Source organism: Manis javanica, chromosome 16, assembly GCF_040802235.1.
Source record: "Manis javanica isolate MJ-LG chromosome 16, MJ_LKY, whole genome shotgun sequence".
NCBI classification, from domain to species: Eukaryota; Metazoa; Chordata; class Mammalia; order Pholidota; family Manidae; genus Manis; species Manis javanica.
This window is the reverse complement of record NC_133171.1, coordinates 51145334-51166630: the sequence shown is the minus strand read 5'-3', so window position 1 is coordinate 51166630 and position 21297 is coordinate 51145334. Positions and strand designations below refer to the sequence as shown.

The 21297-nt window shown below is 45.5% G+C and overlaps 1 protein-coding gene across 1 annotated transcript in view; it reads left to right on the top strand.

Annotated features, from left to right (window-relative positions):
* DNAH8 (dynein axonemal heavy chain 8) overlaps positions 1-17252 on the top strand; it is a 336734-nt gene extending 319482 nt beyond the window's left edge. The window contains exons 92-93 of the mRNA XM_073224126.1: positions 13568-13689; positions 16842-17252. Of these exons, the coding sequence (XP_073080227.1) occupies positions 13568-13689; positions 16842-17129 (410 nt within the window). The 3' untranslated portion in view covers positions 17130-17252. The remainder of the gene's footprint in view (positions 1-13567; positions 13690-16841) is intronic.
* Positions 17253-21297: the final 4045 nt, after the last annotated feature.

Sequence of the window (21297 nt, the reverse complement as noted above, 5' to 3'; positions counted from 1 at the left end):
CTTCTCTTTGCCCTTTTCCTTCTCTTGACATGGGAGACAAATTACTTTCTGTTCCATATCACCTGACCAGATCTGGAAAATAAAAAAATTGCAGCAGCTCCATGAATGTTCACAGGTAGTGTGCAAGCAGATAAAAGTCCTTCCCAATTAGAAGCCTTTCTGGCCACTATTTGACATCAACAATTGATTTCTCAACATGAATGTATCTCCTGGATTTTATATCTTCTTACCCAGCCCCCTTAGATAAAATAATTTCTTTCTTTGGCTCAAAACATTGAAGTAAGTGTTTTTAAATTACAAACACCATATGTTTAAGTAAAATACAATGCAGTTTGCAAAGATGCTGTCACTTCATCACAAATATGTAGTCAAAATCACCTAGACTATAAAACCGTTGAAAAAAAAGTTTTCACATATGGCCATTGTTTTGTGCTTCTATAATGTGACGTGGCTTCCGATACTGTCTGATGTATGTCTCCCATCGTGCCTGTGGTGCTTGCTGTCCAGGCCTAAGTGACTTTGAGGACCACACTGCCACGAGGACAGGTGACAAACCTCATCTTCCCCTGAGCTGCATCTGAGCTCCTGCTTTTTGCAGCACTGCCCTGTTGCCTCATAGTGGCCAAATATTTTGTCAGTCATAGTTGATGGAAGAGGCTGAGTCAGCCACCCTGGAGCTAGTCTGGTATTTTCAGCCCCCTTCACAATCGTTTTGGTAGTAATGGATGAGGTCAACCTTGTGGCAATCAGATTTGATTATTAAAATGGTCAAGCTCTTTATACCCATAACCATAATATTTGTTCAATGGCACAGCTTTGCTGGTGCCTGGATTTGCCCCCATTGGGCTACTCAGGCCAGGAGAACCTTTGTACTCCACTGGCTTTTCTTAGAAGCCATTGGTACACATATTCATGTATTGCGTAAATTGGGCTTCTCAGGGTTTTTAAAGGATTCATTTGGCCTCTGGTTCCCACAGGTGCACCTTTTCAGAGCATCATGTACACATGATTTAGATTCTAATTTGTGTGTGTGTCAGGGTGTCTGTGTCTGTTTCATAGAGTGTGATGTGTTTAATTCAAAGACCATGAGTTGTAATGAGCCTGATTTCAAGCCTGAGTACTGACTGCCTTTCAGAACCTCTTAATTGATAGCCGTGCTTTGCCATTTGATGTCAGGTGTGACTCATAGGTCCTGAGCTGCTAATGAAACTGAGGTAGATGCTGAATGTGCTCACTGGGCCTCACACCTCCGTGTTAGATTGAATCAGGCAGTATCATTATTTTCCAATTGTTCAACTCAGTCTAGAGCTTCATGATATTTGGATACCAAACTGTGCTAGATTTTTCTCTGTTATTCTGTTTTTGGCTTTTTTTCTCAGTGTCTTGGCAAGCCACACCGACTGTCATAATAGACATCAGTGACAACTTATTAGTCCCTAATACAAATAAAGATCCCCAAGGGATGGATCATTTTTGTCCTGTTATCTTTTGTTACTGTAACAATCATCTCTGACCTCCTACCTATGTATTTGTTTTCAGGACGACATCATCAGCCAGCAGCAATTTCTGAAAGCTTGTTTTGAGGATACTTAGGAAAGCCTCATGTTTCTTGTGCACCAAAAGGGTTGCTAGAACTTTAGGGTTCAAAGGACTGGGGGATTTCTTCTAAACTAGTAGCAATCCTAGCATGCCCCACAGCTACCATTTGGCAAATCAAAGCTGCCATTAATGTCTGAGGGAATCCGGACCAATGGACCTCAAACTTCTAAACCTCAATCTGAGCGATGTCACTTACCTGCCCCATTCCCAAATCACAGAATGATAAAAGGACTTTGGACACCTTAGAAATGCCTCCAGAGTGAATAACAGGCTGTCCTCCTTGCTTTTCTGGATGAGGGGCTTAGATGCACTGGGATTGCTTATAACCACATCCTTTATGATTTTAGTCTCTGCACGTGGTCACCTTCCTTACCAACCATCTAGTCCTTTGTAACCTGGTCGGTTTCATCACTACACTGAAATGGTTCTCTCCAAGGTCACCAAATCTAGTGGCCTTCTTACCTGCTTCATTTCCCTTGACTACAATAGGAGGCTGATTCTAGGAACTCTCCTACCTTGGCTTCCACCCGTGGCCTTCCTTGATTCTCCTCCTGTCCCTTAGAGGGCTGCCTGTCCGCCTGCTTTGTGGGTTCTTCTCAGGCAAGTTCTGTCCTTGGCCCTGGCTCCTTCATGGATGTCCTCAGCCATCCTCTCTGGTGCAACTATTTATTATCTCTACTTTTGACTAACCCATCTAAAGTCCTGGTGTAAGATTCTGATTCGTCCCTTCTAATGCTGGTAGAGAATATTCCATCCCCCTGTGACCCTCACCAGGACTTCCATCTGACCGTCTTCCTTCCAAACCACCTTCATCAGGATTCTGCTGTATCTGCTTGTACATCACATCCTCCAGATGACCCCAGTTCTTGCTGGGTGGTCCTCTCGTGTCCGCTTGGAAGAGGGAAGTGGTGGAAGATGAGAGGGGAGCAGAGGAAGCAGTGATAGATGCTGCCAGAGGTGAAGTAAGATAGGGCCAAAAATGGTCAGATGGCTTTATCAGCAAGGACACTGAAGGCAGGCGAAGTCTCAGGGGAGTGGGTGCGGAGCTGGAGAAGTCAGATCGCAGGGTGAGTGACTGAGAGGCCAGGAAATACAGACCAAGAGTGAGTTCAGACAGCATGGATAATTTTTTCAAGAAATTTGGCTTTGAAGTGGGAAAAGCAAGAAGGGAGGATTTTCTTTGTTCTTTTTTTCGTAATGGGGAGGCTTGAGCCTTTTCAGATACTGGTGGGAAGGAACTGAGAGGCAGAGACACCGAAGATACCAGAGGGAGGTCAAAGAGGCCAGAGCGGGGTGTCTCCCAAGTGGAAAGGTGCACTTCAAGCAGGTGGAGGGACCCCTCACCTACTGTGATAACCTAATAGGGGAGGACTGAGTGTAGGTGCAAGCATGTTGGCAGGTTCGGTGGTGAGGCACTGAAGGGGCCCCCATCTGATGCTCTGTTCTTTCCTCTCAAGGAGGGGAAGCGGCCTCTGGGGCAAGAGGGTGTGGAGGAGGGATCTAAGGAGAGCAGCAGAAGGTGGAGAAAGAGGGCCAGTGAGGGGACAGGGGTTTGCCGGGCAGCTTTGAGAGTCCGGTTGAGGCTGGTGATGGGCGATGATGGCAACTGTGCGATGGTTTCAGGATAGTTCAGTAGCCTGGAGTAGGTGTGAGCAGGGGGACATTTGGATCCATCTAGAATTGGAGCATTGCTGGGCAAGTGATGCAAAGGTTGGACCTAGAATAAATCGGAAAGGAAATGATAAAAAGGGGGTGGAGTTGAGGAGAAGGTCTTTAGCGATGATGAAGTTAAGGAACAGAGAGGTCACGATGCTGCCTGGGATAGGGAGAGACCCAGATGGTGGCAGGGTGCTCAGTGAACGAGGCAAATGGGGATTTGGAAGGGGTAATGAGGGGACGGCATGTGGCCAGAGCTGGTCAAAGCAGCAGAGACTCTCATGAAGGGTCAGGGAACGACTGGGAAGGTCAGTGTCTTCAGAATTGAGCCAGGTTCCAGGGAAAGCAAGAAGATGGAGAAAATGATCTGTGGAGAGTTGGAAAATATGGGAGAGTTTGTTAACCACAGAATCACCCACAGGGACTAGTGGAAAGGTTTGGGAGCGGGGAAAGAGGTAGGAGGTTGGGAGGGAAAGGGAGCAGAGAGTACACGCAGAGAAGACAGAGCAGGACATGGGATTACATTTTGGTGTGTGAGACACGGGATATTTAGCTGACCCCAATCTGGCCAGGAGAATTAGCCCCAGATCTCCCATGTGTACTCAGGTTTCGCCAGAGACAGCTGTGTCCCGGATTAGTGACATTACAGAGAACGTGTGTCCCAGGGGACTCTGGACTGAGTCAACTTGTATTACTGACAGCCTTCCTAATATTAGGTTGTACCATAAGGCATTTCCCTTCCCACTTGCCAAATTTGTTCTTAAAACACATGTGGGTCAGTGACCTGTCAATGGTCTGTCTTGCAGATCTTCTTACCGAGCCCAGGGCTCTGAGCCCTGCCTGCAGAGCAGAATCACCTGGGGAGCTTTTAATGCATGCTAATGCCTGGGACCCCAGACCAATTGTATCAGAACCTCTGGGGATCAGACCTCTAGGGTCTGTACAGGTAATTTTCTTAAAAGCTCCCTTGGTCATTCTTATGTGTGAAAAAGCTAGGCCTGAGACCATCACTGCCCAGCACATGCTCCACCAGCCAGCAACATTGGTATCACCCAGGAGCTTGACAGAAATGCAGAATCTCAGGCCCCAGCCTTGACCTGCCTACAGGATCAGAACCTGCATTTTAAGTACCACTCTTTCCCCACATGACAGCTGTGAACATTAAGGTCTGAGAAGCCCTGCCTTGGAGCAGCACTGAAGCCTGGGTCCTACCTCCAGAGATTCTGATTTTAGTCATCTGGGCTGTGACCTGGGATTCAGGAGTTTTAAAGGCTTCCCAGATATTTCCAATTTTTAACCAAGTTTAAGAGCCCTGCCTTAAATCATCTAGCAAGCATCAGGAAAGGTACTGGGTGCATTTTTATTCAACTGGGTAGATCAACCCCATGTTTGTTTAATGATTTCTGACCTTTTATTTAACTTACCAATGAACTCCATTTGGGGGGAAAGAACTGCCTGTCATACTCTTGTGGCAGGAACACCATTTCTCCTCATCTTCAAAGATGCTACTTGGGAGACTTGATATGAGAAAGAAACTGCATAACCTAAGGCCTGTGAAATAAGCACTGGCTCATTTTTTAGAGAAAAAAATATGTTGCCTATAGGCCCATCATTACAGAATGCCAGCGTACTCCGTGTGACATTGAGACAAGCAAGCCTCCTGATTATTCTTTCATTATTTATTCTAAACCTATTTCTTTTCTAAGACCTCATTTGAAATGATTCTTGAAGCATTCCACAGCGTTCTTTAAACCAACCGACTGCACAAGTCAAAAGCAGTATTTAGTTGCTGAAATATTGGGTTCCCGCTATTATAGGAATTAACACATAGCAAGTGTTACTTTAGACCTGAGTCTCCAAAGTATAATCCTAGCTTAAAAGTGAACTTTTTTAAAAGAACAAGCTTGACAACTGTTTTAAGAACTCATTATATTTTATGAGTTTAAAGGGAAAAAATATTTTAAAGCCTCTAGACCACATTTAACTCAGATGTTTGAATTGTCAACTCACCCATTTTCATGTGGGTGGTTACATCTCATGCAGAATAGAAGGTTATTATTGTTGAAGACTTGCCCTAACTTTTTGTTTCTCACTTCATAGTTAAATATATGAACATATGAATCACTTTCCCACCCCTGATGATTGAAATTAGGTTTAAGAATTATTAAAACCAAATTGGTGCCAAGGCAAAAGTACTGCTTTTCAAGTTTTTATAAAGAAAAATACATCAATAGTCTCTTAAAATTATACAAGCTTCAGAAAACATAAATTTTGATTCCATTAGCCTTGATATCAGTCTACAAGAAAGATGGTCATTCATTTTTAAAATTCAATCATGAACAATTCAGTGAATTCACTATAGTTTAAATTCCACAAGATCATGTTCTTCTTTTTAGAAAGCCAAAAACCAACTCTCAAGACTTGAGAAAATATGTATCTTCTCCACGTTCTCTGCTTGGGAATTGCCCTTGGAACAGTTCCCTACTCTCCACTCTTCAGGCCTCATATATATTTATTTAACATTTTCCTCTCTTACTAGCTCAAGGTCATGTGTATTCTAGAGTCCATCTGCTGGAGTTCAAAGAAAGCCACCAGAACATTAGGAGGGTACTGTTGGAGGCGGCTAGACAACATCATGCATAGTCCCCAGCAGGGAGAGGATAGGAGATGGGCTCTCCTTAGTTGCTCTAGAGTTTTTCTGAGCTGGCAGTGACTGAAGTCTTTGGAGCAGGTGTGTTACCTACGAGAGAACCCCGCTCATTTGTCATCTGGCACCTATGTCATTGTCCTGAGTGCCATATGGAGTGAGGTTACATTTGCAACTTGATTGTAACTTGAAATGTTACAGAAAAATTCAGTTATTCAACTTGTGCAGCTGGGTGGTTAAGACCAGGATTCATGTCTTGTGCCTTAAGACCTTGTAGATTCATAGATCAGTGATGAATTTTAATAATCACAGAATAGGGTCCCTTTAATTCCAAGTACTCTACTTAGATACACAGTGTCTAAAACACCACAGGGAAAACACTTAAGGTTGAGTGATGAAAATGACATATTCTTGAAGTGATTTAGAAGTGAGAGCTGGGTGTTATTATGGTGGTCCTTGTTGGTTTGCAACCTTCTGGGGAGCTTCCCATGTGTCAGCTGAAACCAGCCCCTTACTCAAAAGGCAGGGAGAGACCAAGGCAAGAGGGAGGCCACTCCATGTTGGTAGGTGGCAGATTTCATAAGCAAGGAAACTCACATATGAGGCTTGTCTGGGGTGGCCACAAGATGCATAGATCTCCACACCTGCCCACCAGATCTTCAAAGTTTATACAGAGGCCTTAACTGGGTTCAGTTGCATAGACTGTCCAGATGGCCTCAACAACACATTGCCCTCTCAAGGCTGTGTCCTTGGGGCAGCCTCTGGGAGCGGGGAAGGGAAGCAGAATGTGCATTCCAAGGATGGGGAGGGGGTGAGGATCCTCTGCTCAAGTGCAGCTTATGGGTGAGCAAGTGGTCGTGTCCTCCTGATGACCTCCCCCAGCACCCCAACCCTTGTGATGGGCTCTTCCGATCTCACATGTCCCCCTCTCCCACAGTGTAGCCTGAGTGGTCAGAAGGGGTTTCACTAGCGTGGAGGTGGGTCCTTTGGCAGCTCTCCTGGCTGCACTGGAGGAAGATGCCACAGCACTGATACAGGGACATGTAGGGGAAAACATTGATTCCCCACATCAGTGACAATGTTTTCTACCAAGAGCCCCACAGTACAAACCACTGATTTATGAAGTCTCCTGGTCTGGGGGAGTGGATCTCTCAGAGCGCTCACTTGTGTCCTATGTGAATTAATAAAGATGATACATTAGCAGCCTCATCAGGTATGAACCTGCAACATCCTGTTTGGATGATGGCCAGATGCCTCCTTGCAAGACAGTAATACTGTCCTGGGCCACCCCATTTTGGAGGACTGCTTTTCTCACTAGAGACATGTGAGTGTTCAGTAAGGCCAAGCGGGGCTTGCTATCATTCAAGGCTTGCTGGGCTAATTTAGTAAGGGCTCCTATGTGGGCTATGATGTCCTCCAGGCCAGTGGAGGGAGCAGAGACAGTGGCCAAATGGTCATACCAGTAAAAGACAGATTGTGCCCATCTGGCCTTGAGGAGGGGGAGGTTGGCGGCTTAGGAACTTGGCCTGGTTGTGTGCACCATACGTGCTGGCTGGGGAAACAGTGTGCCAAATGTGAGGAGACGGACGGGGGCAGGACTTACCGACCAAGGCCCCCACCTTCTCTGCTCTTCCAGTGGTGCCTGTTCATTCCAGGCATAGTGCATTTCAACAGGTCCAGCTTGCAGCAGGATGACAGGCCCCCAGGGGAGACTGAGGAGCTCCTCCTCAGCCAGAGGGGTGAAGTCACTCACCGGTCTGATAGGATGTCCCATTGCACATTCTAGAAGATAATTCCTTTCCCAGGTGTGACAGGGCTTGGTGTTCTCAGCAGCACAGCACACTGATCCCCATTGAGTCAGGCAATGGCTGTACCTTTATAGCGTGGGGTGCCCTGACAGGGCATACAGGGCAGGAGGCCTGACTAGTTGATCATTCAGATGCATTAAAGCTCAAGACAGTACTTCATTCTACCTAGCCAAGTTGGTTTTAACCTGTCAGTAATTTTGCCTGCTTTTTAATATTCCAGTTTTCCTTTCTACCGCCTGTGCTGTTTTCAGGCTTTGGGGAGAGGGAACCTCTCTTCAATGTCATGTTCTTGTATCCATCATGACCTTTTGTATGTGATGCCCCCCCCCCAATCATTGTGCAGTCAATGAGTACATACATTGTGCATACATGGTACTCACCTCCTCTAATCCCCTAATGGTAGCAGTCTGGTTTGCACAGCAACAGGGGAGAGCTTGGATTAGTCCAGACACAGCATCCACCCAATTTAGGGCATATTTAGAGCCCTCACTCAGAGGGAGGAGGCCACTATAACCAATTTGCCAATCCCTTACCAGTCAGGAACTCCAGTGGATGGCCCCGGACTCCTTTGGCAGTTGCCTTGGGCATTGTTTAGGACACACGGGACATGTTATCACTGCATTAACCAATCGCTGTATTTCAAGGGCAATGCGACATCCACAGCAATACACTGTCCCACCTGGGCACAGCAGTGGCTGCTCCTTCTGTGTATCCAGTCTGCTGTAGCTGCTAAAGGGTCAACTGCTAGGGCTTGTACCTAGCTAGGGCGTCAGTTTCTTGATTGCCCGGGGGTGTCAGTGCCTTATGAGCCTGAACCTGGAAGACAGGACCACCCCAGGCTCTTGCAGGTGGGTGTCCCCCCATATATCCTGACCCCACAAGGACCCACTGGCCAGGCCACACTTCCCTTTCTGTCAATGCAAAGGATTAATGGCCAGGGCTCATTATCGCCAGACAAACAGCTCTGAGTTCAGCCTGCAGGCTGCTATAGTTAATTTCTCCCTGAGAGACTCTACCTGCGAGAGCACTGTGAACACTGCTAGGGGCTGTTATGGGCTATTGGGCTTCTGCCCACTTCCAGACCTGGTTCCAAAATCCTAGGGGCACTCTCCGCTTCTGTTCTTCTCTTCTGCCACAGTGCCCAGCCTGTGTCTTCCAGAGTCACAGACACATCTAGTTTGAATGGCAGCCCTGCTTGGAAGATGCCCAGAGCACTTATCTGCTTCACTAGGATCTTTGCCTTCTCAAAGGGGTCTTCCTGCTCCAACTCACAGTCCTGTATATGCCCTTCCTTTACCAGACAGTGTAAGGGATGGAGGCAGTATGCCAGGTGGGGAATAAAGGTCCTCCAAACTCCAGAAACTCTACAAAGGCTTGCACCTCTTTCACATTCTTAGGGGTCGGGTAAGCTTTGATCTTATCAGTTATAGCTTCTGGGACAACAGTTGTCTTACTGAACCAAACAACTCCCAGAACCTAATGGCAGAGCCTGGGCCTTGAATTTCCTGGGGCTTCACTGTCATCCTTCCCTCAAAGATGTTCCAGCAAAGCCTGCTGTCCTGCCGCAGAGGCAAGTCTTCACAAGTTAGCATTACAGCGTCAGCGTAATGGACCTGTTTTGCTGACCTGAGGAAGGAGATCAGGGTCAGGTCCTGGGCTAGTATTCCATCACCTGTGGTGGTCTGTGCAGGCAGCTTCACACATGAAGGCAAATGGATCCTGTGACTCTGTGGCCAGTGTTAAACTGAAAAAGGCCTTTGTTAAGTTTTACACAGCATGGCACACTCCCAGGACCATGGCCAAGGTATCTAAGATGGTGGCAGTGTTAGGCACAGCCTTGAATGGGGGTGCGACCTTGTTCAGTCCTTGGTAGTCTCTGAGCCTTCTGGCCTTTCTACCTGCTGAACTGAGCTGTTGCAAGCATTACGGGCAGGCTGTACACTATCACTTGGTGCAGTCCCTGGATAGTTTCTCGTATTTCCTTATGCCCCCCCAAGCAGTTTCTGCTGTTTGACAGTTACCACTCTTCATGGGGGTAGCAGGCACCCATAGAGGTTTGCAGAATTTGACCTTGTAGGGTATCAATGTCCAATATGTTCTCTGGTATTGGAGGGATAAAGACCTCATGTTCCTAGAGGGTAGAATGCCCAATTTGCAGGGTCAAAAGGATCTTCTGACCATAAGCATTTGCCCTCCATAACCATTGATGGCACCAAGGGGGCCAGAAAACTTCTGAGGGTGACCGTGTATTAGCATACATTCGGCTCTTTATCTACCAGAGCTGTCACCTTTTGTTTATTCCTGGGGGACCATAAATAGTGAGCTCAACATGAGGCCTCCGATCACATCTAACAACCTTACCTGGGGGCTGTCACAGCCTGCGTCCTCTACCCAGGGCATGGGAGGCCCACACTCTAATAGGACTGTATCCCTGAGACCTCTGTTGGGACAGGCAGAGCTTCAGGCATGGCAGGGCCAGATGGAGCAAGCAGATTGAACCTGTTGTGCAGGTTTTAAGGCTTCCATAAACCAACCCACACAGGGAGGTTCAGGTGGGGTTCCTGCAGCAATGAGGTCAAACCTCATTTTCTTCTGGGTCATTTTTACTAGGCCCTTTACAGTGGACTGAAAAAGCCTTTTGGTTTTGGAGCTTCCTCTCTGACTCAGATCTTTCCTACCACCCATGGCCATTCCCTGGATCTGTCAGTTTCCCCTAGATCAGCAATGGATTGCCCAACATCATAAATATCTAATCTCAGAACTGGGCTCAGCGTGGATGTCAGCGTCCCCTACCAGGTGCTGACGGTGGGCTGGAGAAGCTAAGCTTTCATTCCTGCAGTGACTGTGGTCCGATCAGGGCTTTCTCATTCCCAACTCTCTGTGAATTTGTTGTTCCCCTTATTGAGCCAAGCTTCTCTGCAGCCTAGAATAATCCAGTCTGTAAGGGAGCAAGTGGTGTGGACCCCTGACACCAACACCAGGCAGGTGCTGCTGGAGGGCAGGGTGTGTGGTGATGGTGCCATTTTCTCTGCCTCCAGCTCCGTGACAGAAATGCCACTGCCCCACATCCCACAGCCACACTCACCGTGCTATTTCCCCTGGCTTTTTGCTGGAACTTGGCAGCTGAATCAGTAAGCTCCGTGGGAGCAAATTCTCTCATCACGAATGTTTCCTCAGCTGGGGGCCACCCCACTGGCTGGGGCTAATACTGCTGTCCTCTGGATTAGGGTCCGAGGGCACAGGGCATTTCATCCACTTCCTCGTCGGTCACCACAGCATCTCCTCTGCCCTCTCATCACTTCCCCAGGGATTCTCTTGCTGCACTGTGCTGTGTGCAGTTTCACAACCTCATTAGAGCAGCCAGCATTTTCAGGGTGTCCCAGTTCATGCATGCATCTGACATATGGGCCCTTCCCCTGCCAGCAGACCTTGATGGCCGACTCAGTAATCCACCCCTCAGATACCTTTCTTTCTCACAAGGCTCATTTCTTTGGTCTCCTGGTTGGCTCACCAGTTGTTGGTTTGCAGCCTCCTGGAGAGGTGTCCAGGTGTCATCTGAAACCAGCCCTGTACGCAGACTGACAAAAGGTACAGGCCACTCCAGATTGGTAGGTGGCAGTTTTAATAAGTGAGTAACTTACATACAAGTCCTGACCTGAGTGGCCGCAAGATGAACAGATCTCTGCACCTGCCCCCACCCACCAAATCTTAAAAGTTTGCAGAGGGCCCTTAACTGGGTTCACTTGCCTTACATTTTCCAGATGATCTCAGCAGTGCATTGCTCTCTCAAGGCTGCATCCTTGAAAATGGTTCCGACTGTAGGAACGGTGAGCAGAATGGACATTGCAGGGACAGGGAAGGGGTGGGGAGCCTTTGACTGACCTGGGCCAGCTTGAGGGTCAAGTGGTCACAGCCTCTTGATGACATCTCCCAACAGTCATATATACCACTGACTGGCAAACCTACAAAATATTTGTTTTACTGCAAGTATGGGACCCCCAGCATCTAAAATGAAAGTCAGCATAATCCTATGCTGATCAAATCACCTCAGGTGATCCCACACATGGAGCATGGATGGGCATCGACAGGCAGTTCCTTCCCTGAAAACGTCTACTCTGTTTCTTGCCCCTTGTAGTTAACTTCTGGTGTCATAACGTCATTCTTTCCTACTAGGTATTCTCAGTTTTGTGAACCTATAGCTTTATAAGAATCGCCTATAAAAATCCTTCCATCAGCTCTGATTGATACCGACTTTTCTTTTGCATTAATGCAAGGGCTCTTTTTTAGCACCCCAAATCCTGTTTTAGCGAGCACTCCAAGTAAACCTTACAGGATACAAATACAACCAAATCACTTGCCTACTTTAAATATTCAGTGGCTATCCACTAGCCACAAAATTAAGTCCACACTCTGACCCTGAAAAGTCCCGCCTCTACCTATGTTCTAACCGTATCTGCCGTCATCACCTCACCATCAGCCTAGACCTCTATGCCTTTGCACATGCTGCTCCTCTAATGGAACTTACCTCCTCTAGCAAGACTTCCTTGTCTTTGAAGAGTTACCTTCAACTTGACCTTCTCAATTCAGCTTTTCTTGAGCTGTTTTCCTGAGTGGCTCACTTTGTCCACACCTTTGCCCATATGATATTGTGATGTAGATCCTGCCTCCCTCCACACCCTGTCTAGACTGAGCTCCTTTGATGCAGGGTTCATGGATGGCCTTTTCATCTTTGTGGTCATCCCACCTAGAGCAGTGGCTGCTCTACAGCGGCCACAGCTGAGAGATTTAACAAATGAATGAATGCATGCCTCCCCAAGTGTGTAATGTAATAACCAGGGAGACACTTGGGAATGGGAAGATCACTCTCTCATTTAGCCACAATAGTGGCGTATTCTTTCTTTCCAACTCCAAGGGTTATTAACTCACTGTCTGAAATGATGCCTTCAACTTCTCCTCTTCCTCCACTCTCATTCAAACTTGATAAATTATTATCACTTACATGTTGGTTTGTGCATAATAGTTCCCAGATCCCACTAGGAATAACAGGGACATAAACATTTCAAAATTTACTCATGATTACGACTAAAGAGCCTCATGATTTTCAACATTAACATGGAATCCAAAATGTAATATATAGGTTACAGATAAATTTTTCTAAGGTTTAAAAGTCCATTTTGAAGTTTAAGGTATAGTTTCTAACATCAAATGCTGTTCTCCTAGAAAGACTTCTTTTATTAAATTGAATGGCATGGTTTGCAAATATTAAGTTTAAAGAAAGGCCTTAATACTCAGAACCATGTATTGTTTTAAAATAACTGTATTATGCACATTAAAACATGTAGCTTTCCTTTCCGGTGTGATTGCTTTGTTTGATCAAATTGAAAGTTGGGCTTTCTATTTTGGCATTATGCCTTATTTCCTAGGCTAAATGAAATTGTCCCCTTATAGCAAATAGAAGCTTGATAATGGTTTGATTTAAGTTTTAATTAGAATGCTGTTCTCAGAATATCTTACCATTCGAATCTTATTTCTAACTGCTGTATTTTCAAAGGGACTATGAACTAGGACTGGGCTATAACCCTTAGAAGAGTTGAATGGTTGAAGTCCCAGGAGAATATCAAATCAAGGGAGAGAGGTACTGCTTTGCCTGCTGTCAGCCAGTGAGAAATATTGAGCTCCTTGCAGGTCCCCATAGAAACAAAATGAAAAGAAATGTCCCCCCTGAGGTTTGATCTCAACTCTTCTTGGACGGGCACGCATCTGGAGGTTGATAAGTAGCTAACGTTTAGTATTGTGCCTTTCTTGTCTCTAAAGTGGGCCGCACCAAGGCATCAAAACCATTTCTTTTTCTCTTAAGGCTTCCTCACAGCGATGAGACAAGAAGTGACCAGAGCCCACAAAGGCTGGGCCCTGGACTCCGTGACCATCCACAACGAAGTTCTGCGGCAGACCAAAGAGGAGATCACATCACCTCCTGTGGTAGGTGCCACTGGACTATAGCAGGGGCAGTTCTGAAACTGGGGCTGAAAGTCCGGGGTCTGCTTAGCCCTGACCTTAGAGTGCCTCAGTTAAGTTCATTGGCTTTGCAGCCAGAGTCTCTTTGGTTTTAACCAGGAGACTTCAATGGCAACACCCCCTCCCTTTGCTGGAGTAGGAATTAATGACAAGTGCTGGACACACCCCAGACTGCTTTTCTTTATAATTGCAAGTTACCCATGTGTTTGCTAAAAAGGACTCACACATGCCTCCATCTACTGCTGCGGGCTATGCACAGAACTGATGAGTGTTGAGGGCAGGAGGCTAACGGTGCTAGCCACCCTGAGCTCTGGAACCTGTTGCAGCATGTTCCCAGCTAGCATGTTCCCAGCTAGCTGCAGGACCCTGGTTGGGGGAGGGCAGGATAAGCAGACCTCATTGGGAGCTTCTGCTTGAACACTTACCTGTTGTATGAACTTGGGCAAATTATTTAACTGTTTTGAGCCTCGGCTTCTTTATCTGTGAAATGAAGCCCATAATTCAACCTCTTTAAAGATGTTGTGAGAATAAAATGGGATCATTTAGGCTGGGTGCTAGACTCCACATAGATACTCAATGAATTCTAATCCTCTTTTCCCTTTCTCTGACTTTCCTTCCCTCAATTGTCAGATTAGGGGCTGGGCCAGATGATTTCCAAGTTCTGGATCTTTGCCCTGTACAAGGATCGCCTCTCCAGTTTCCAACAGTGTGATCCTTATTTCTACCCTGTGATCTCATCAAAAGCACCTTTAATATCTGTGTTTCTACCAACAACCTCTAGGGTCCAGGCTACAGAAGTTTTTTCAATCATGCCTCTCAAACCCTTTCAACTTTTACCCATTATGCAATTACTGAGTCATTTCCACATTTTTAGATGTTTGTTACAGTAGCATTCCATTTCCTGGGACCAGGATCTGTATTGGTTTCCTAAGGCCATTGTCACAAAGTACTGCACACTGGGTGACTTAAGACAACAAATTTATTTTCTCAGAATTCAGGAGGCGAGAAGATGGAAATAAAGGAATTGGTAGGATTGGTTTCTTCTGATGATTCTGAGAGAGCCTCTCTCTCAGCTTCTGGTCTCTGCTGGCAATCCTCGGCACTCCTTGCCTTGTAGCTGCATCAGCTCCAGTCTCTGCCTCCACTGTAGCATGCCCTCCTACTGTGTATCTCTGTGTGTCCTCTCCCCTTCTTATAAGAACACCAGTCATGCTGGATTTAGGGTCCACCCTAACCCACTAGGACCTCAACTAAGTACATCTGCAAAGGCCCTCTTCCCAAATTCTGAGGTTCTAGGTGGACATGAATTTTTTTGGAGACACTAGTTAATCTGCTACACCTTCGAACTTCGTAAAGTTCTGAGATTGAAGGGAGCCTAGAAAGGATATAATTTACTGTTGGATGGCACCAAAGTGGTTGTATTTTTCATGTACTCATTGTTACCCACCGCCTTAGTGATGGTAGTCATAGGTCCTGATTTTCTGGGGTTGCCCATGATGTTATTATCAAACCATGGACTTAAGGTTTTGCTTCAAAAATATGGTTCTTAAACAGTTAACTCACATAAGGGGATTCCAGGAAGCACTTTGCAACTAATCTCACTCTCTTTTATTATAATCTGCATTTACCTCTCCATGCCTGAGCCTCCCTGGAAATGGAACTTGGTCATCATCATCTCTGTAAATATATCTTATGACCTTAGATGATTATTAGAGTTTCCCTGTGGTTCCCTTTAGCTTTCTTTTCTTCCCAAGCCCATGTTCTCTGGCTCCCCGCTGCCTACAAGATAAAGTTCAAACTCTTCAGTTTGGCATCTCGACTCTTCCACAGTCAAGTCCTAACTTGACCGTCTGCTAAACAAAGTGCTTGGGCTTTCCTACCCATCCTGCCTTTCTCTGTAGTATTGCTTCTGCCTACCGCATCTCCTCTCTCCAAATTCAGCACCCCCCTTCAATCCCGATTCAAGGCCATCTCCTCCACAAAGGCCCCTCAGCGTGCCAGCCCACAGCGGCCTCTTTTCTCAAGTCACTGCCCTTGGCCTTGGTGCCATTCACCAAGCAGCCCCTAACAAGTGTGTGCTGAAGTCAACTCACTTTTAAATGCCCCTCACCCCCGTGTGTGTGTGTGTGCGTATGTGTCTGTCTTGTCTCCTGCTTTGATGGTGAGGACCTCGAGAGCAAGTCCTGTCATGTGAAAGAGAGACCCAGAATGACAGTCAGCCCCTGTTGGGCCAGTTCTTCCCCTCCCTGCCCAGCACACCTGCCCAGGCCACCTGCCTTCGCTCTACTACACCCGGCCTCTGGGCGCTCCCACTCTTCTGCTCACCAGGCCTGGCTGTGCAAATCTCACTTCATCCTCTGACTGAGATGAACTTAGAGCTATTGCAGAGCTTTGCTGGGCGCAGGCTGAGAGCCGATGTGGCTCCCAGCTCCGAATCCTGTTCCATGCTCCCACCCTACACCAACTCAGACCAGACGTCTCAGAGATTTTTCCTTCCCTGCAGAGGAAATTTGGCACTGCTGGTTAAATCTGTCATCCCAAGCAGGCTACCCCCAGGCTCAAATAACTGGTAACAGGGACATTTCTACAGCCCTCCGAGCTCCAGGATATGCTGCAGGGGAACTGGACTCAGATTTCACTAATGCAGCATGCCTACTGGTGTTTGCTTCTTTAGGTAGTGTTTTACGACTGGCGTATGCTTTCTCTCCAAGCTGATGATCTTTATTACAGTAATGGATACCCATCTCACAGCACCTCATTCTTTTTTTTATTAAGGTATCATTGCTATACAAGCTTATGACAGTTTCACATGAGCAACATTGTGGTTACAGCATTCACCTGTATTATCAAGTCCCCCCACAATACCCCGTTGCAATCACTGTCTATCAGCATAGTAAGATGCTATAGAGTCGCTACTTGTCTTCTCTGTGCCAAACTGCCTTCCCCGTGACCCACCTACATTATGTGTGCTAATCATAATGCCCCTTACTCCCCTTCTCCCTCTCTTCCCACCCACCTTCCCCTGCCCCTTCCCTTTGGTAACCGCTAGTCCCTTCTTGGAGTCTGACAGCACCTAATTTTTAAAACTCCCATTACCTTATGCTTGACTCTTCCAGGAAGGTGTGTATATTTACGGGCTCTATATAGATGGAGCAGCGTGGGACAGACGGAGTGGGAAGCTCACAGAATCCACCCCCAAGGTGCTCTTCACCCAGCTGCCTGTGCTGCACGTTTTTGCCATTAACTCCACAGCACCCAAGGACCCCAAGCTGTACGTGTGTCCTATTTACAAGAAACCAAGGCGAACTGACTTGACCTTCATCACTGTGGTGTATTTGCGAACAGTCTTGTCCCCAGATCACTGGATCCTGAGAGGTGTGGCCCTTTTGTGTGACATCAAGTAAGTTCGTCTCCACTTGCAGAGGATACCAGCTGACACCCGTACAGCCAGGGCTATTCAGAGACTTGGCCATGTGCATCTTCTCCCTGATAATTGCTTATTACTCTTTCTAAATTAAATAAATAGATGTTCTACAATCGCTTGTGTGTGTGTGTATTTTCCCTCATATCAGTATTCAAAAAGACAATTCTAAAGTAATTCTGTTTATCCCAGGAAATCATATTTCATCATAATTAATTTTTTAGGCAAAGTCCTATGTTCATGTTATAACACTTTGGAAGTTTTTAGTTTTTAAAAAAAATCTGAAACAAGGTGTCAATTTGCTGCATCCTAAAAGGAGCCTGGTAGATGCAAGATTTTCCCCCAAATGAAAGCTACTTTTCCCTGGAATAAAGCCTGCCTGTAACTGCGTCTATGCTGACGTGTTATTCTTTGCACATCTGCATTTGGTCTTTGCTCAGTGCTTGTGAAACGGCAATTAGAGGGGTCCAGTCAGTATCCCTTAGGAGTTACAGCTGTGTAGTGTGAAGTGCTTGAAACAGAAAATCCACTGTGATGACTGCTCTTATCACTTATTTTAGTTTTATTTAATATTATTTTATTTTATTTTTAGGTGCTTTGAGGCCCAGAGAACTCTGAGTCTCCAGCCTTCCCCTTCAAACCCCAACACAACTCAAACTTTGCAGGACATAATGAAGCACACATTTCTAGGCAGCAAATGCAGAAGGAAAAACAAACTCCATCAAACGAAATTAGGTTACATGCTGAATGCCTTAAAAAGCCAAGTCTTTAAAAAGTGAATCTGTTTCTTACTCTGTAGTTAGTCTGAAGCTCAGTATGAACCTTTATTTCCTGCTAAAGGAAATTGTCAATTTAACAAAACAGATGGGGACCTATATTGAATTCTCATGCAGCTTCAGGATAGTGAAGAAGTATCTCTACTAATCTTCCCATCTAGAATCCTCTTGCCTGCCCCCAACTAGATTCACAAGCTTCATTTCTTCTGACTGTTCTGAAGGAAGGGGGCATTTCAAGTTGCCTCACTCCCCTCTCATCCTTTGGCCACCGTGATCAGAGATGCAAACAATTAACAAAACAAGATGACTGAGCAATAGCCCAGGTGAGGTGCCCATGGAACACCCCAGAGGAAATTTCACCGTAGTCCCATTGACTTTCGAATGATAGAAAATACATCACAAAATGCAAATTGTAGTAGTGGCCTCTGGTGTGCTCCTGATATTGACTTAATGTCAAAAGTGCAGAACTTTCCAGGGCCAGGGCAGTTTAAAAACTAAAGTAACCCAGTCCCTGGCACAATATTTTGTTATTTCCCCTGTCCAACAGTCACTTTAAAGGAAAGGATGACATTCTCTGGAAAGAATGTCCTCCTCAACGGAGGCTAGAATTTTGAAGCACCTGGTTGGGCACAGAGGAAGTGAAATACATTATACCAAACCAAATTACAGAGCCTAAGATAAAACAACACTTTTTATCAATATTTTGGTTCAGTTGCTAAAATGATTCAAGGCAAACTGCATAGTCTAATTCTTGGATATCACAGTAGGTTTTCATAGAATAACAGTTAGGTTCAATGTTCTTGCTAGAGAGACTTGAATGTTGGGAAAATTGGGAAAGAGATGGCAAAGATAGGAATCTAGCAAAGGTGTAGATCAGACTGTTTAAAGCCACATAACCATATTCTGGGAACTTTTTCACTGTTGCTGATTATTTTGCTCTGTGTCAATGCAGAGGAGAGAGAAATGGGTACTGAGGCCCCTCCCCACTAGGGATGGGCACCTGGCACCCAGGCAGTGCCTCAAAATGGTCTTCTTTATGGGGTCTGCTTCTTAGCTCTCCCTAGTTTTGTAGAGCTGGCTGGAGCCCAGTTCTGCTTTCTTTCTCTAGGCCCATTAAATGGTTTTCTTAGACATTTTGAGCCATTGAACTTCCATAAACACCATAACCATTTTCTCAGCAAAATTGTTGCTCTTTCACTAATTACATAATTTTCCACACTTGAATGAGGGAGACCTGGTGAGCATAAAAAAGCAAAAGATCAGGGACAAAATGGCTAAGCCAACTGAAGCTGGGAGAGAGGCAAAGTAATTCTTTCCTCCTTGGAATCAGTCCACATATTCTCATTTTGGTCTCGGCAAAATGAGCAATGAGATTTATACTTTCGTTGATTTAAAATGTTATTTTAGTTTGGACTTTGCATAAAGATCAGACCAAAAGAGAAGTGTCTGTAGATACATCTTCTAAATGAGACTGGTCTTGTGGGTGATGTTGCGTGAATGATATCTCCTCTCTGCTGTTAGAGAGAGCTCAGATGAATAGGGGACGCACCTATAATACAAGCGCAACTTGGGGCCATGAATGAAGTTCAAAAAAATGGTTAAAGAAACTTAGAAATGAGGGATGAACTTGGAGACAAGGCAGCATTTCAGTTGGGTCTTGGTCTCCATAGATCACACCAATATGGTACCAAGACAGTAGATGGATATATTCTAGGGAAGGAAACAGCATGAGAGAGAAAATAGTGTAATGATGGGAAACTGCATGGAATGTCCAGATATAGGGGCCAGATCCCAGAGTCCCTCCACAAGAGCCTTCAGTGAGTCCATCACCTGGAATGCTGGCCTGAAATAAAATTGCTGCCTTGTGGCTCACCATCACTCAATGCACTCAATGAGGATTATTTGATGTTCCCTGAACACTTTGATCCTCATGTTGTTTCCTCATCAAAGAAAACATCCAGAACAACTGGAACTTTCATATGCTGCTGGAGGCAACGTAAAATGGGGCAGCCATTTTGGAAAGCAGTCGACAGTTTCTTAGTGTTTCAAAAGTTTTCTAAAAGCTAAACTTGCATCCAATAAATGTTGACTGGACCAGCTACCATATGATCCAGGTTTTTCAATCCTAGCTATTTATCCTAGAGAAATGAAAGCATTGTTCATACAAAGACTTACACAGAAATGTTCACAGCTTTGTTTCTAATAGTCAACATATGGAAACAACTCAAATGTCAATCCACACCTGAATGGATAAACACACCATGGCACTCCCGTTCAATAGAATACTACTGAGCAATGAAAAGGAGCTAACTATTGATATGCATTATGACATGAATGAGTTTCCAAATCATTATGAGTGAAAGTAGCCAGAAAGAAAAAAGTGCCTACTGAATAGTTCCGCTTACATAAAATTCTAGAAAATGCAAACTCATCTATAGTGACAACAGATCAGCAGTTGCCTGGTGGGGATGGGGGTGGAGGAATTGGAGAAAGAGACTGTGATGGAGCAGGAGGAACCTTTGGTGGAGTGATAGATGTGTTCATTAGCTTAATTGCGGTAATGGTTTCACAAGTGTCAAATGTACCAAACAGTACACTTAAAGGTGCAGCTTATTGTATTCAGTTATACCTCAACAAAGCTGTAAAGGAAAGTTCTCCCTACACCACGTGGTCCTTTCTTTGCCTTCTGTGAGGACTTCCATGACTCCCACACCCCTCCAACAGGTAGAATTTATTGCTCCTTTTGCAAACCAAATTTTGGTTGCAACTTAATTTAGCCATTTTAATCCTAGGAATTAATAATGTATGTCTGTTGCCCCACTCTATAGCAAGCTTCTTGAAAGCAGAGCCTGGCTTTTCATCACCCCAGTAAGTGATGAATAAATGACTAGTAAGTAACCCAACTGACTGGTAAGAGGACGCAGAACATGTCAGGTGGGAGCCATGTGGGAACATCACGGAAGGACAGTGGGGGCCACTGATGGCTCTGGGCTGCCAGAGGAATGGAAGTGAGTGGTCAGTCAGGAGTCTATTGCTCTGGACCAAATGAGATGAAATGAGGGTTGAAACTAGATGAATAAGCAGGAAGGTTTGAAAGATAAAATAGTTTACAGCCTGGAGAGCCCAGCTGGATGTTTCTCCTGTTGTTACACTTTGGGGAAAAGAGCTGTTTTCTGGGTCTCTGAAGAAAGACTCCAAGATCTGTGTGTTCCCCATTTCTCACAATAAAGTCTGTGACTTAATAACATAGTGTTACTATATGCCAGGCAATGGTCTAAGCATTTGACTTGGATTAACATATGCAATCCTTATACCAACCCGGTGAGGTCAGTACTGATAATTTGTCCATTTCACAGATGAGGAAACTGAGAGGTT